This window comes from Ooceraea biroi, chromosome 1, assembly GCF_003672135.1.
Source record: "Ooceraea biroi isolate clonal line C1 chromosome 1, Obir_v5.4, whole genome shotgun sequence".
Classification (NCBI taxonomy): domain Eukaryota; kingdom Metazoa; phylum Arthropoda; class Insecta; order Hymenoptera; family Formicidae; genus Ooceraea; species Ooceraea biroi.
This window is the reverse complement of record NC_039506.1, coordinates 15,620,261-15,637,235: the sequence shown is the minus strand read 5'-3', so window position 1 is coordinate 15,637,235 and position 16,975 is coordinate 15,620,261. Positions and strand designations below refer to the sequence as shown.

The 16,975-nt window shown below is 40.9% G+C and overlaps 1 protein-coding gene and 2 long non-coding RNA genes across 3 annotated transcripts; 1 reads left to right on the top strand and 2 right to left on the bottom strand.

Moving 5' to 3' along the window:
- Positions 1-8,456: 8,456 nt before the first annotated feature.
- On the bottom strand, positions 8,457-10,524 carry LOC113561613. Its single transcript, XR_003406301.1, has 3 exons — positions 10,486-10,524; positions 9,726-9,797; positions 8,457-9,059 (listed from the first exon to the last, which is right to left on the bottom strand). It is a non-coding gene; the product is annotated as an uncharacterized LOC113561613 (long non-coding RNA).
- A 2,349-nt stretch (positions 10,525-12,873) lies between these two features.
- On the bottom strand, positions 12,874-13,461 carry LOC105283975. Its single transcript, XR_894782.3, has 2 exons — positions 13,239-13,461; positions 12,874-13,102 (listed from the first exon to the last, which is right to left on the bottom strand). It is a non-coding gene; the product is annotated as an uncharacterized LOC105283975 (long non-coding RNA).
- A 1,969-nt stretch (positions 13,462-15,430) lies between these two features.
- Positions 15,431-16,954, top strand: LOC105283974 (protein lethal(2)essential for life). Its single transcript, XM_026967987.1, is given in 2 exon segments — positions 15,431-15,493; positions 15,568-16,954. A coding segment is annotated over 1 exon segment (588 nt). The 5' UTR covers positions 15,431-15,493; positions 15,568-15,578; the 3' UTR covers positions 16,167-16,954.
- The last annotated feature ends 21 nt before the right edge of the window (positions 16,955-16,975 follow it).

Below are 16,975 nucleotides of genomic sequence, written 5' to 3'. Positions count from 1 at the left end.
GTTATAGGATCTCTATACAATATAACCTTCCTTACTTTAGGGTTAAACATATTAGTGTAAGAAAAATAAGTTTTTTTTTATCCCACCAACCAAACCGCTCACAAAGAGTCCTGGAACTAAAAGGCGCATTACGTCAGGACTCTCCGCCGGTTCCACGCTCCCGGCTAAAAAGGGTGATTTTGTACGACCTACGTCCCCCTGTGGGCCCCGGCCCCCAGGAGGTTCGGCCACCCCCCCCCCCACCTGGACTGCGCTCGTCCAATAAAAACGCCGTGCATCCCTGTCGAGACCGGGCAGAATGCCCCACGGGTGGATCATGCTGCCGAGTCGGTGCAACTAAAACCGCGCCCGAGGATGGAAGGGTAGCAGACCCGCGGGGTGTGCCATAACGGGAAGTTATGACAACTAACGATTTAAAAAAAGATATCTCGTAATTTCGTTCTAATGATAAAATAGTACGTAAAATAATCATTCGTATCTTAAACTTGTCAAATTTTATAAAGTTAGTTATAACGTAGTTTTTTAATTGAGAGCAACCTTATTTCTTCATTTATTCACATTAGTACGAAAATTTGTAATCTAAAAAATGGACAATTTCACACATGGGCGTAGGTTTGAATCCCATAAGGACCACATACGCTGAGCGAACTAATTATTTCGCACTTCCCTTACGGTTAATTTACGCTTTACTTGACATAAAAAATACAGTCGTGTTGCGTAACTGCGCCCTTTATTACCCGCATTAATTGTTAATAAAAGTCGAGAGGAGGCACTCTTGTTATACCGCGGCACATAATGTGGGTAATATAGTTTGCAACTCGTAACGATAATGGGGCGTTAAGACTCCATTATCACGCAACGTAAAACCCCATTAACTTAAGTCTATGGTTTCTGCCATGTACGAAGCGTGACGCGAGAAATATCGTTTGCATATGCGAAATGGAGATGACTTTCTTACGTTCAACAGACCCGCCGGCGACCGAAAAAGAACGGTATTCACAAGCGCGTTCTCTATCGTTCTTCATCCCTTACTGTTCCTTTCCTGCCACTCATGAAATCACTATTAGAATTTTCAAGCACCAAAATTCACCGGAAAAATCAGTAATATTTAGCATACAATTTATTTCAACTTCAACAAATTCGAATATTTGCTTTTGAAAATGAAAAGAACGATAATGCCTGCACATGAATTAATTTTAATAAAGTTACGCAAAAGTTTTAATTAATTTAAAACATTACAAAAATTTCCAAGCTTCAAATATCACAGAAATATTCGTACATGTTCAAACTTTACTCGTGCCTCTCTTCCATTACCATAATTATTTCGTTTTATAAACAATATATCTCTCAAAAAAGTTACATTAAAAGAGCAGTGTTTTCAATTCTCATTACATATACGTTTATGTATTCTGTAAAATCTCTTTCAGAGTTTCTCCATATTTTAATATAAATTTAAGCTCTCATTTAATTTTAGCTTGAATCAGACTCAAGAGTCGCCCGGAAATTGATCACAAAACCGCGTGTCGATCGTCCTACCGACTAAAATCATGATTCCCACAATTATTAATGAGCGCGAAAACATCGTTCCTGCTTGCAGAAGTTGTTAACCAAAGACGTGGTGCAACGGAAGAACCAGATAGTGCCATGCTGCTCGCCGACGCAACTCGCCCCGCTTCAGCTGCTCTACATCGACTCGAACAACACGATCACGCAGAAAACACTACCGAACATGGTGGTGGAGGCTTGCGGTTGCATGCGACGCCACCACCTCGAAGACAGAGGGTGGATCGATTATTACCGCCGAGAAGACGAGACTCTCTGCGATCACCCTTACGCCATCCTGTCCAAGGCTTTCGCTCGCGCTTAATCACCATAAGTTTCATCCTACCGAGACGCTGCGTCCCATCTCGTTTGTCTCATCAATGCGAGAAGATTGGCAAAAACGCGCAAAAACACACGAATTGCGCCTAAATCTCGCGATAACGATTAGAGATAACGGCACGCTCAACATGCGAGCTCACTCATCGTATTTTATTAAATCATGAATGATAGCATTGCAAAGTCACTGCCGTGAAAGTTATGAAACTTCCATGATTTACGTCTATTTACTTTTATTTGTGTGAGCATCACGTTTATCAGTAAAACGCTATTGTTCGCGATAGAGAATTATCATCGGACGATAAACTGCATACAAGAACAGATCGTCCTTTTTGATTAATAAAAAAAATAATAATACAATTGCTATGCGCGCGCGTTAGTTGAATACCGTAATACGTGAGCTCGCGTGATATGATAAAGGCGCGTCTTTATCAGAAACTTTATTCTTAAACGTTGGTGTGGCCCGAATTGCGAGACCGAGCGAGCGCCCTCACGGTGTCATGGGAAATTAAAGCGTGAATTAAGGCGAGCGAAATCGTGGAGGGAATCCATTCCGTGTTTTGCCATAAATACTGACACATCCGCGTGCCTGCCGCACGTCCACAAAATTAGTAGCGGGAGATCTTTTGAGCAATTTTGACAGTGAATCTCGTGTCTGTTTACGTAAAGCCATGTCTCCTGTTTCTAGAGCGCGAATCTCTTGCCGAATCTCAACTCCGGCGAATATAAAGACGCCCTTCGTGCCTTTCAAAAATAACGACTATCTCGAATCGACGATGCGACCAATGACACACTAGAAGCCATACAGTATATTTTCTCACCGAAAATCCACTTATTTGCCATACAATTTGAATCCGTTACGTCGATCTGACTTGTACTTAATTTAAGCAGCGTGACAGAATAGAATTTATTTATTGCTAAGATAAGGATTTCACGTCGTCGCCTTGTCATCGGCGGTTGACTCGCGGGCACGATTGCAGCAAGCAATAAAATACAGTAGCGACTAGTTTAGCGATAAATATGAGCGATGTGAGCACAATATTGATAGAATCTATTGGGTTGTTCGGAAAGTAATTTCGTTTTTCACAAAGAGATGTCGTTAGTCGCGTTCCTCGATACTTAACCTTACTCTAAGCGACAAATTCGTTTTATATTTTGACAATTGACATTTCAGACGTCATTTAGTATCTTATTATGTTGCGATCTGTCAAGTAATTTTTGTTTGGCATCACATCAAACATGGAAAATCAAAGTGAGCATTTTCGTAATATTTTGCTTTTTTACTACCGAAAGGGTAAAAATGCAGTGCAAGCGAGAAAAAAATTGTGTGCCGTGTACGGAGAAGATGTATTGAGTGAACGTCAGTGTCAGAATTGGTTTTCGAAATTTCGTACTGGAAATTTCGATTTGAAAGATGCACCACGTTCGGGTCGGCCAATTAAAGCTGATGACGAGAAAATAAAGGCTCTGGTGGATACAAACCGTCGCATAACAACACGCGAAATTGCTGAAAAGTTAAATTTATCGAATTCGACCGTTTACGATCATTTGAAACGCCTTGGATTCGTTTCAAAGCTCGATATTTGGGTTCCACACAATTTAAAGGAAATTGACTTGATTCGACGCATTACCATCTGCGATTCATTGTTGAAACGTGAAGAAAATGAACCATTTTTGAAGCGAATCATAACTGGAGATGAAAAATTGATTGTTTACAACAATGTTAAGCGAAAACGATCATGGTCCAGGCAAGATGAACCTACTCAATCGACATCCAAGGCAGATATTCATCAAAAGAAGATCATGCTTTCTGTATGGTGGGATTGGAAGGGAATCGTATTTTTCTAGCTACTACCAAGCAACCAGACGATTGATTCGAAAGTGTATTGTCGTCAGCTGGATGAATTGGATGCTGCCATCAAGCAGAAGCGACCAGAATTGGCGAATAGGAAAGGTGTCGTATTCCATCACGACAATGCCAGACCACACACAAGTTTGGTCACTCGCCAGAAGCTTTTACAGCTTGGATGAGATGTGCTACCACACTCACCATACTCTCCTGATCTGGCACCATCCGATTACCATTTGTTCCAGTCTCTACAAAATTCTTTGAACAATGTAAACTTCGATTCAAATGAAGGCGTCAAAAATCACTTGCTTCAATTTTTTGTCAATAAGGAGAAGGACTTCTATGAGCGTGGAATCTTAAAGTTGCCAGAAAGATGGCGAAAGGTAGTGGAACAAAATGGCCAATACATCACTGAATAAAATTTATTCTAAATATGAAAAAACCGCCTTTCATTTTTCCTTGAAAAAACGAAATAACTTTCCGAACAACCCAATATGTCATTAAGCGATGCTATGCGCCGACGATAACTGAAAGGATGAACTGCGAAAGGCACAGACTTCGAAAGGTTCTAATAAAAGGCGGAACAATATTATCGATGTATGATATTGTACTTGCGTTTCCTTTTTTTATAGCTTTACGAAACGCGTCGAGCGTGAGATAAATATATATATTCGCGGGGATCAATATCTCCCTTGCAACGCGGCTCAAGAACGCAAATCCGACGAGATGGATTCTTTTTGCACTTGAAACCTCGCTGGCTTACGATCTTAATTCAATCAAGATGATAATTTTTATTTTGTGTGAATAAATAATATACAATGCTATCGAATTTGTAATATTTCACCTAGTTTGTCCACGTATGATTTTAATCATGTGACGCGGATGTAAACAAAACGAATTACACTTCCTGCACATTTTTATCATATGCACGTCAACCAATCTGTTGTACGTCGACATAAGTCGCACTCAAACCTACATCGCGCTCGTTTTTTTCGCGAAACACGCGAAAACCCGGCTTGAAAGAATTCATGGGGACGGATGAGGGCAAAAACTGTGGACGAACTTCCGTGCGCGGCTTCGAGAGTGGATTAGCGCGTTCCATTCAAAAAATACATTTCGCGTTTCCCGCCCCTTCGCGTAACGCTCGATAAACCTTTCCCGAGTACATCCATCTCGCGGGTTTCTCCCTCGGCGCCATGTAAATATATCATTCGTGTTTTGCTGTACGGTGCCACGTCTCTGTAAATGAATTTCCCGGAGCGCTTCCTTCCTCCGTCCGGGAGACAGACACAGAAACGACAACGAGGAGGAAGTGGAGGAGAGAGAAAGAAAGAGAGGATACGAGGAAAACGGAAAAGAGAGAAAGAGAGAGGAACGAGGAGAGGATGGAAAGCGGAGGACTACGCGAAGAGCGAAGAGAACGGGAGAGGAAGAGGAAAAGAAAACAAGCACCAGGCAGAACGGGAGACAATGGGTGGCACTGTACCGCGGGATCGAAACCGAGTATGTCCTTTAGAGACATTAAACGCACCAGGGAAATAATACTTAACGCGACTCTGCGAAGCAAGTGTATGTCTTTGGCGACAGCAACGAGATAGCGTAATCTTTACTTATACGGATCTGGGCCCCGAATCGCGTCATGCTGCTGTTGTTAATTAAGGCGAGGCAATTTCCAATCTTTATAATCCTAATGGGATATCCGAGATGGATGGATATCGCGATATTGATGTGATATAAATAATACGATACTTCCCTTCGTCGCTTTCAATGAAATCTACAGTAAGATTATTTCCAGAGAAATTAGAGAAATATCATAGAATAGTATTACTGAATAGTAAGATTGAATTAATTAAATGTAACTAATGGATAGAAAATAGTTTATAGATCGTCGGGATTATAAAGATTGAAAATGCAAAACTAACATCCGCAATCACGATCCAGCAGGCCGCATGATGCAAGCGAAGATCTATATTTTTACCGTACATTTTGTACGGAATACAGCCGGTTTCAAGCCTCCGCTAACGTCAAACAACGTTCTCTGCAACGTGTTGTTTCAGTAAATTTTACACCACCCTTCATAACTGCAAGATTGTGCACGGAGTAAGTTCGTAATGAGACTGTAGATCAAGATTGTGTAATGTATAATTTAAGTTAGACCACAATTATATATTTGACAAAATGACAAATGTGTAAATACCTATAATCCATACATGCATGTGTATATTCGCATAAAGAAGCATGGAAAGTTGTGCTTCAGCATAACAAATAAAATTCATCGAGTACTCAATAGATATCCCAACAGGCCAGATGCGATGATCAATCTGGCGTTTCGTCAGATTTTGTTACGGTACTACAATATTTATCCGCACGTTCGCTGGCAATCGTAGTCGGTTAACGTGCGTTTCCCGCGCGATAACGAGTTTAACGTTACGTGACGTCGTCTCACCGCGGATTAATTGCGTCCACGTGAGAGTGCGAGTGCAGTGGCAAATTGCGATCGCCGCTGCTGCTGATGTTGCTACTGCACTTCGTCTGTCAATCAACCGCGCGGAATTGCGCCTGGCGGGCGTAGTCGTGCGTATACGCATATATGCGTGCACGCGTGCGCCTCTCGTTACGTATTATTTCGCTCCAAAGTCCGGTGATTACTTTAATTAAGCATGAGATTGCGACGGAAAAATGGCAATAACGCACCGTTGATAAAACCCTGATATGTGACAGGGCCGTCTCGCCACGTAACATCGTGTGACCTTTTCGCTCGACAGCTGTATCTCGAAGTCGGGTATCGACTTTAATACAAGTCTCTTCGCGGATAATAATGCCGGACAAAGACAATTGAAGCGTATGATTCAAATATCGAGATAAATTGCAAAAATGATCCTATTCTAAAAACGGCGTGTTAACTTCGTGAAGTTCTTTTTTATCGAATATTAAGGCCTCTTTTCCGCGACGCTGATTGGTTCTCTCGCTTGGCTCGAAAACATTAGTAATATTGAAAAATAAAATAGCACGCGCATCGCGCGCGCCTGTGGTGCTAATAGAATAAAAAATAATGATATCAACAACTCAGAACTTCTCGGAAAAGAAATAATTTCTACGGGCTAGAACTTTTTCATTTCAGAGTTTACAGTATTTTCAATAGCAGAGAACTCTAGGCAATATAAGAAATAATGATATCAATAACTCAGAACTCCTCTGAGAAGAAAAAAATTTTTAACTCGAGAACTTTTTCATTTCTGAATTTACGGTATTTTCAATAGCAGAGAACTCTAGGCAATATAATAAATAAGGATATCATCAACTCAGAACTTCTCGGAAAAGAAATAATTTCTACGGGCTAGAACTTTTTCATTTCAGAGTTTACAGTATTTTCAATAGCAGAGAACTCTAGGCAATATAACAAATAATGATATCAACAACTCAGAACTTCTCGGAAAAGAAAAAATTTCTAATGGCTAGAACTTTTTCATTTCTGAATTTACGGTATTTTCAATAGCGATGCAATTGCGATAATGATATTATAGTATATGTCGCGTAAATAAAAACTTGCAGGAAATGATATTTGAACTTGATTTAGGCTATATATAATCCGATAATATACTTCGAGACTTGGCTTGATGGAAAATTTAACAAGCGCTTCTGAGAAAATTTGATTAACCGAATAGAATTGTGCGATTCAGTTCGAGAATGCATACCCTGCTTGAAATAATCGTACATATATGCGCGCGTTAGATATACGAATTTATAGAGATAAATAACTGTTTTCATCTCGGTGTGAATACAAGCGTGTAACAGAGATTTAATAAAATATAAAGATTAATCGACTGCATGTTTATGAGGAAAACTATATAAAGCATATAGGATTTTTGTCTTTTCGAAATACAAGTGTAAAAGTGTAAAATACTTAGTTCTTTCATTGTGAATCTTTCAGCGTGATTTACAAATTACTGCATGCGTTATTACTATTCTACAAGTGGTAAAATTGAGCACTCACCAATGAGCGATGAAATCCTATAAGAATCCATCACAGCCACTGATGAAATTGACCGACCATCTGTAATCTCTTCAGCTGGGAATCTCTCATCGGTTGTTCTTCAGTTTTCACTTCTTTTTGTACTTTGCACTTTTCACTTTGTTCTTTACACTTTATACTTTGCACATACGAGTTTATTCGCGACGCGATACTATTGTTAACGATATTTAAAGAATATTTATGTCGGCACAAAAGTCACTTCACTTTACTGGCGGAGATCGATGCGCAGTGCGATGATCCCACGACGAATTACTCCATATTATGATGGCGAAGTTCATCTTCGAACAATATATTGCGAACATTGCTTCGCACAATATTTGAGAAGACTACTTCGCAATGTCTATGCGAAGATTGCACGGCTTATTTTAAAACGTAATTTAAATTTTAAATAATTAAATTTATAATAATTTATATATTTATTTATAATAATTAAATAATTGAAATTTAATTGAACGTGTTTTACGTCTTTCTACTCGAAATGTATAATAATTTATAACGCGACTTCTAAATCGTTTAATATGTAGGCGAACAAAATATAATCGCGCCTATCAATGCAGTAAATGGAATATCAAGAAAAAAGATTATGCAGTAAAATTGAATAATTAATTATAATTGTGATTACAAAATATATACTCTACTGAACGCAAATAAAATAATTCTTAAAACACTAATCCGATTTTTCTTTGACCGCGTATCTCTAATCGCAAATATGTATATATAATTAATGAGAAACAAAATATAATTGCATCACAACGCGAGCAAATATTCGTGAAATCTATATGACAGCAAATTAGCTCGCGATTTTGCCTCGCGAATTTGAAATATCATCCTTTTCGATGGTATTTGAATTAAAAACCATGCATATCCAAAAAGATAAAATTATTCAATAAGATGATATAAATCAATAATATATACATATATTTTAAAGATATAATACTTAATTAAATAACCGAAGAATCTTTTTAGAAGAATTAAGAAAACATGTAATTTATAAGATAGACTTAAAGACGAATAAGTTATAATTTATATAATTCTTTAATCAATAATTCATGCACAAAACTACGTAGAAAAGTATCTACTTTTATGTATTATACTAAAGCTATGTACTATACTACTGTAAATCACACTGATTATTGCAAAAAGACCATCACCATAATATACAAAATATTTTTACTTTTATTGTTTCAATTACTCACTCTACGATGCTTTGGCGTTGCACAATACAAAACTCTCTTGCTCCTTTTAATTCTTGATAGCTCGCACGAAACAATGGCACTCCTCAATTTCGCAGTCATATTCCTTTAGAAATTTCAATATAAAATTAATTTTATTTAATTAATTTTATAGTTACTGTCTTATTCATATTTTATTGCATCGAATTATATGAAATATGATGTAAATATAATTGCAAAAATGTAATTAATAACGGAAGCTAACGAAATATTTCAATCACATTGTGCGCACGTTTACGTCGAGAATATATGTATTTAAATCCTTACGAAATTTAATTAAATTAATGCGTTCGTGAAAAATAAACATTTGCTCGTTTGCACTACATTTTCTAATAATACTTGGATTTAAATTTAAATTTAATTTAATTATCAATTAATAATATCTTGTAGAGAATATTACGTGTGTCGATATTCGTCAACGGACGACAATAGAATGTTGCGCGATCTTGGGTCGAAGGTCGTTTTTGTGTAATAAGACGTCGATAATTTCAAGGATACACAACATTAATATGTGTGTATAATATATAAAATTTTCATTTAAAATTATATAATTTTACGGTTGTATTTGTCTGAATACAATGCGAAAAATGAACTCAACACACACTAAAGTGCACACATGATTGCGCTCATTAATAACTCGCGCCTATTTCAATACAAAATATTTATCAATTTAATGAATAAATGTGATGTTTCACGATGACGGCGAAGAAATTGAAAAGATTTATCGATTTACCTTTGATTTACGTTTTTGAGCCAATCCTGAACTGGAGTTTTCGGTGCCGCGAATTTGCAATCTTCGCAGGATCTAGAGACAGTAATATTTCTATTATATTTTCATGCAATTGTTAGATTAATTATACAATTAATTATACCCTATGTATAATTCTTACATTCGCAACGCGATATCATGTAGAAATGATCGCGCCAAAAGCGTATCGTAGCTATCGACCATTGAGCGAAAGGGTTAGGAACGCGACTCCATATTCGCGAGCTTATAACATTATAATATTTAATAAAATCGCGGCGCTAAATATCGCAACGGATTCGCAAACTCCACGCGCGTGTAATTTCGACTCTAATAGTTCAAACATAAAGCTTAGCGCGTCAAAAGAACGTAAAAAAAGTAGATTACAAAATACCTAGTGCGATATGAATGTCGCGCGAAAAGCAGCGTGAAGTTGTCGCGATCACGTGATCACACGTGGGAAAATGAGACAACGGAAAATGAAATAACGAGAGAAATCGCATAATGTATTACTGTTATTTTATCTTTTAACGCAAAAACTAGACATTGTTGGAATCTTAAAAAATTTCGTAGCGAAAACTGTACGATAAATAACTACATCGCGTCAACATGTTTATACGAACAGATATTCGTGAGAATTAATTAATCGCGCGCGTTAATAGCTCGCGCTGATAATTATTTATTAGGTTGTTCATTAAGTTCTGCGGTTTTTTTGCCCTAAATTAAAACATAAATCTATTGTACTTACACATTTATTCAATCTAGAATGTATTGTCCATCTTGATCGACCACCTTCTGCCAACGTTCTGGAAGGGACATAATGCCGCGTTTGTAGAAGTCGCGCGACTTCTGCGCGAAAAAGTCCTCCAAGTACGTTTGAATATCGTCCACTGAATTAAAGCGCTGCCCGTCGAGATTGTTTTGGAGTGACCGGAACAGATGGTAATCCGACGGCGCAAGGTCTGGGGAGTACGGTGGGTGCTGCATGACTTCCCAGCCAAAGCACTTCAACTTTTTCTTGGTCACCAAAGCAGTGTGTGGTTTGACGTTGTCGTGGTGGAAGACAACGCCCTTCCTGTTCGCCAATTCCGGCCGCTTCTCCGCCACTGCCTGCTTCAATTTTTCTAACTGAGCGCAATGCTTCTCGGCGTCGATGGTCTGACCGCGCGGAAGCAGCTCGAAGTACAGGACGCCTCGCCAATCCCACCACACGCTCAGCATCATTTTCTTCGGATGCAAATCCGCTTTGGCAACCGATTGTGACGACTCACCCGGACCGCACCATGACCGCTTGCGTCGAATGTTGTTATATACCACCCATTTTTCATCTCCCGTGACCACCCGTTTGAGAAAGGCCTCCAGCGAGTTCCATTTCAGCAGGGATTCACAGATCATGACGCGGTCCAAAATGTTCTTTTCGGTGAGCTCGTGAGGGACCCAAACATCTGCTTTTTTCGACATCCCAAGCCGTTTTAATCGCTGCGCAACCGTTGTATGGGCGATGTCGAAGCGCTCCGCGATCTCCCGCGTCGTCAGGTGTCGGTCTGCTTTGATTGCGGCCACGATTTGGTCGTCGTCAGTGGTGGATGGACGACCGGAGCGAGCAGCATCGGAGACGTTCACATCTCCGGAACGAAAGCGCGCAAACCAACGCTGACAAGTGTCAGCGCTTATGGCCGAGTTCCCGTACACGCCACATATCTCACGTTGTGCGTCCGTCGCTTTTACTCCTTTGCGGAAGAAAAATAGCAAAATGTGCCGAAAATGCACCTTTTGATCCTCCATTTTCAATGAATAGCGCGTACACACAACACGTCAAAACACAACAAAGACTCTGGCGAAATGTCAAGCGTTGTCTAACCTGTCACGGAGTATGCGGCAATCCGCGGTTCAGGCGATGCATGCTATCTTTTTCAATGGACAAACGCTATCGAGAAAACCGCAGAACTTAATGAACAACCTAATAGATTAACGGAGCAACCTCGAATGACCTTGACCTTGACATATGTTGTCACGGTCACCCTCCTGAGTGACCTTCAAAAGGTTTTAGCCGTCGCTCATTGTTTATTAAAAAGTTATTAACAAAAGAAGTTTAATGATTTCCCCCTGCTGCCGCGATACTGCAGCGTACATTTACCGCTTACATTATGCGCACATAGTGTACAATCGCGCCCCGCTTTCTTGTCTAATGCGACAAATGATCAATCTACTTGCCATATACGTCGTAATTTACATGCAATAAGACCTTACCACGCGAAAAAGATCCATAATTCGGACAGCGAATACACGTTCCGTGCGCCAAGCTTCGAGCCGGAGAAACTATACCGATTCAATTCAAATGCGCAGTACTACGTGAGTCGTACGAAAGTCAAACTGCACGAGTCAAGTGAGTGTCCCAGCACTACGCGAATCGTTGCCCCGTCCGTTTCGCCAATATGGCGGCCGCTGGGGAACCTAACCTGGATTTCCTCGATCGTGATAACCTAAAACCGGGGAAAGCGCAATTGACAGGTAGTGACTGTTAGAATTCCGTGTCACTAGTCGGAATTCTAACAGTTTTGCGGCACTTGGAACGAGAACATGACGAGCATGGTGGAAGTAACAAGGTGTGCTACTGCGCAGACATTTCTACTGACCAATAAGAGAGCGTGACAAGAGTCCGCCATCTTGAATAATTTAAGTGAATTAAAAAAAAGATTTGGATAAGAAAAGGATTAAATAAAAGATCTTTTGTGTGTACTTATGGTAAATATATTTTTTAAAATAAAATACAGGGTGTCCCAGACCTACCGTATTACCGGTTAATGGTACATTCCTGAGGTGATTCTGAGACGAATGTTCCTCTTACAAAATGTCGAGGGTGGCGTAGTTTCGGCGCTACGAAGGGTTATAGTTATCCTATCCTTGTGTAGAATTTTCCCGCGTTCAGTGACGGTGGGTCGAAGGGTCCCGCGCATCGCGCACACTTCAATTTGATCTTAATTATTCGCGGCTGTTCAAATTAACCGGTGATACGGTAGGTCTGGGACACCCTGTATAGGTAGTATCTCACGTAAAAATGACCGATTTTTATATTGCGAGGTCTTAAAATGTTGAGAACAAACCCGAGCTAGATAAAGAAATTTTAAATAATGCATTTTATTATATTCTATTATATTTAATTCGTTAAATTCCATTTACCACCTTTCAATATTGCATATATACATACCGTTCTTTGCATTGACATTTTCTTTGCAAAGTCTTTTCTACTGCGCAATCATTTCTTCATTGTTTGGAAATGAAAAATATCTAACATGTTTATTATTTCGTGACGTGTTTTTACGCTGTTTAAACGAACATGACGGTATTGTGCGATGTGCGAGACTCTGAAACAGTGCATACCTATGTCGTGACACTTTCGTTTACATTTATTATCGCGTTGCTATTGGTTGCTATTTGCAAAATGGCGACAACTTGGTGCTGCGCAGAACGTGACGAAATTCGTCCGAGATAATAGCACACCTTGTTACTTCCACCATGATGACGAGCATCACACACGAGCGGCTTGCTCAATGCAGATAGAGCGTATCAGCATTACCTTCGTGGTGATCCTCCGGCTCCCGACTCCAGTCCGCCGTACGGCCGACGGGCGCTCCCGTCGGCATGCCGGGTGCTCCCGGTGTGCGGGCCGTCCTTCCAGGGCGCTCCCTGGAGGACTCCTTCCTTTCCCTTCCTTCGGGGTCGGGCGCTACCGACTCCAGTTCGCCGTACGGCCGACGGGCGCTCCCGTCGGCAAGCCGGATGCCCCCCTTTCGCCGGTCGGCCGTACGGCGGACTGGAGTCGGGAGCGCCCGACCCCGAAGGAAGGGAAAGGAAGGAGTCCTCCAGGGAGCGCCCTGGAGTATCGTACCGGCAAGTGATTAGCGAACGTCGATCGAGCGTATAGTTAGCGAACAACCTGTCAACGTGAGCTTCGGCAAATTCAAGTTCATAGTGTAAGATCTGGAAAGATAGTCGAGACTGACAGGTCGTATAGAGGATCGGAATGAAAACAAGTTGATCACAACAGTAGGAGTATTGGCCGTACAGCCTAAGACCTAGGCGTGTGAACCAGGGATCCCGGAGAGTTCGAGTTCAAATCTAAGGCAGTCTCCTAGTTATTTTTCGCCTCTTACAATTCAGAAGTGGGATAAAATCCGCTACCCCTCGAAGACAGTTGAGATTCATCCGCTACCCCTCGGAGAGGAGGGAGTTGAGAGGCAGCTGGCCGGCAGTGAAGCCTGAACATGGAGGTCGTGACGGACTCAGAGGAGTGAACCAACATGGAGATTGGGAAGGACTCGGAGGAGTGAACCAACATGGAGGTTGGGAAGGACTCGGAGGAGTGAACCAACATGGAGGTTGGGAGGGACTCAGAAGAGTGAACCAAAAATGGATGTTGGAAGGGACTCAGAAGAGTGAACCAAAAATGGAGGTTGGGAGGGACTCAAGTGGAGTGAACCGACGATTTGGAGACATTCGGGGACGAATGTAATGTCAGGCTGGCCGAGCTGTAAGATCTGGAAAGATAGTCGAGACTGACAGGTCGTATAGAGGATCGGAATGAAAACAAGTTGATCACAACAGTAGGAGTATTGGCCGTACAGCCTAAGACCTAGGCGTGTGAACCAGGGATCCCGGAGAGTTCGAGTTCAAATCTAAGGCAGTCTCCTAGTTATTTTTCGCCTCTTACAATTCAGAAGTGGGATAAAATCCGCTACCCCTCGAAGACAGTTGAGATTCATCCGCTACCCCTCGGAGAGGAGGGAGTTGAGAAGCAGCTGGCCGGCAGTGAAGCCTGAACATGGAGGTCGTGACGGACTCAGAGGAGTGAACCAACATGGAGATTGGGAAGGACTCAGAGGAGTGAACCAACATGGAGATTGGGAAGGACTCGGAGGAGTGAACCAACATGGAGGTTGGGAGGGACTCAGAAGAGTGAACCAAAAATGGATGTTGGGAGGGACTCAGAAGAGTGAACCAAAAATGGAGGTTGGGAGGGACTCAAGTGGAGTGAACCGACGATTTGGAGACATTCGGGGACGAATGTAATGTCAGGCTGGCCGAGCTGTAAGATCTGGAAAGATAGTCGAGACTGACAGGTCGTATAGAGGATCGGAATGAAAACAAGTTGATCACAACAGTAGGAGTATTGGCCGTACAGCCTAAGACCTAGGCGTGTGAACCAGGGATCCCGGAGAGTTCGAGTTCAAATCTAAGGCAGTCTCCTAGTTATTTTTCGCCTCTTACAATTCAGAAGTGGGATAAAATCCGCTACCCCTCGAAGACAGTTGAGATTCATCCGCTACCCCTCGGAGAGGAGGGAGTTGAGAAGCAGCTGGCCGGCAGTGAAGCCTGAACATGGAGGTCGTGACGGACTCAGAGGAGTGAACCAACATGGAGATTGGGAGGGACTCAGAAGAGTGAACCAACATGGAGGTTGGGAGGGACTCAGAAGAGTGAACCAAAAATGGAGGTTGGGAGGGACTCAAGTGGAGTGAACCGACGATTTGGAGACATTCGGGGACGAATGTAATGTCAGGCTGGCCGAGCTGTAAGATCTGGAAAGATAGTCGAGACTGACAGGTCGTATAGAGGATCGGAATGAAAACAAGTTGATCACAACAGTAGGAGTATTGGCCGTACAACCTAAGACCTAGGCGTGTGAACCAGGGATCCCGGAGAGTTCGAGTTCAAATCTAAGGCAGTCTCCTAGTTATTTTTCGCCTCTTACAATAGTACGTAACATCAATAACACGCTATAATAACAGACTGCGTTTCGTGTTTACTGTACCCAGTGCATTGCTAATAGATCAAACGTCAATGGATCAACGCGAAAACCGCGAGGAAATGTCAAGACTCCAGTTGCTGTTCACCAACCGGCAGGAGAACCTGGAGCGTACTTACTATGATCTGCTGAACTTACTGAACCGCGACTTCGGCCGGGGTCTACAGTCGGAGCTGTTGGCGCTGTCATCACTTAACCGACAACGTGACCACGCTATGGAGCCAAGGAACCTGTTGCAGCAACGCGAGAACAAGATCTCGTCCGCGCCACCGGTGAACAAGGACGACTTCCAGGTGGTGCTGGACGTGCAGCACTTTGAGCCGCAGGAGATCGAGGTGAAGGTCGTGGACGATTGTCTCGTCGTCACTGCCAAGCATGAGGAGAAGCGAGACGAGCACGGCTGGGTGTCACGCCAATTTGTCAGGCGGTACCAGCTGCCGGAGGACTCGAACGTGGAGCAACTTACGGTCAGGTTGTCCTCGGACGGTCTTCTGACGATCGTCGCGCCTAAGAATCGACCGGAGAAGGAAGAGAGAGAATGACGGATGATCCCAATCGAATGCACATGCAAGCCCTTCGTGAACAAGGAGACCAAAGAGAGCGACGAGGAGAAGACCGAGTGAGAAATCAGGTCTTTGACATAATCAAACTACTCTATATTTGTCTACCAAACTACTATTGTATTTCTCTGAGTGTTCATTAGCCTGTGATAAGCGATTAAATTAGATGGCAATGTGATCATAGTATATAACGTTATCTGTTATGTTTATGTTATTCCTAAAAGTCGTATGTGTATTTTAATACATTTATAATATTTGAAGAATTATATTAATTTCTGTGCAAATGATACCTACAAGCCTCTTTAGATAAACTTTAAATAAACTTTATATTAGCTATTTTTATATATTTTGTTAAAGTTATGCTAAATTAAATGCTTTAGAATACTTTCTATCCTGTCACTTCTTTCAAATAATTACAAAGAAATAAATAAAAACAAAGAAAAAAATAGTATTTTGTAATATTTGTAGCATTAGGTATTAATTAACTTGACTGATAAAATGTTCAATTTCAGTCTAGAATATGGGAGATGTATTATTGATCATGTACTGTATTTGCAAATATCCAATTAAAATAGTTTTGTAAGTTATATTTTTTATTGTTACTACTTTCTTAATTATATTAAATTATTATTTATTATAATTAAATTAATTATATCAAGTTGTATATCAAACATATTTACAGTCTCTTGAGTGCACTTCTATATATAACATCATTTGCGGTATATATCCTATTTTTATAAAAAAGTACTATATTTTATAAATATTTATATATATATAAATATTTTATAACTTGCGATTACAAGATTGTATTCTAGAAGATATTATAAAAGAAAATAAAACGAAACTTTAACGTATTAAATGTGTATTTATTT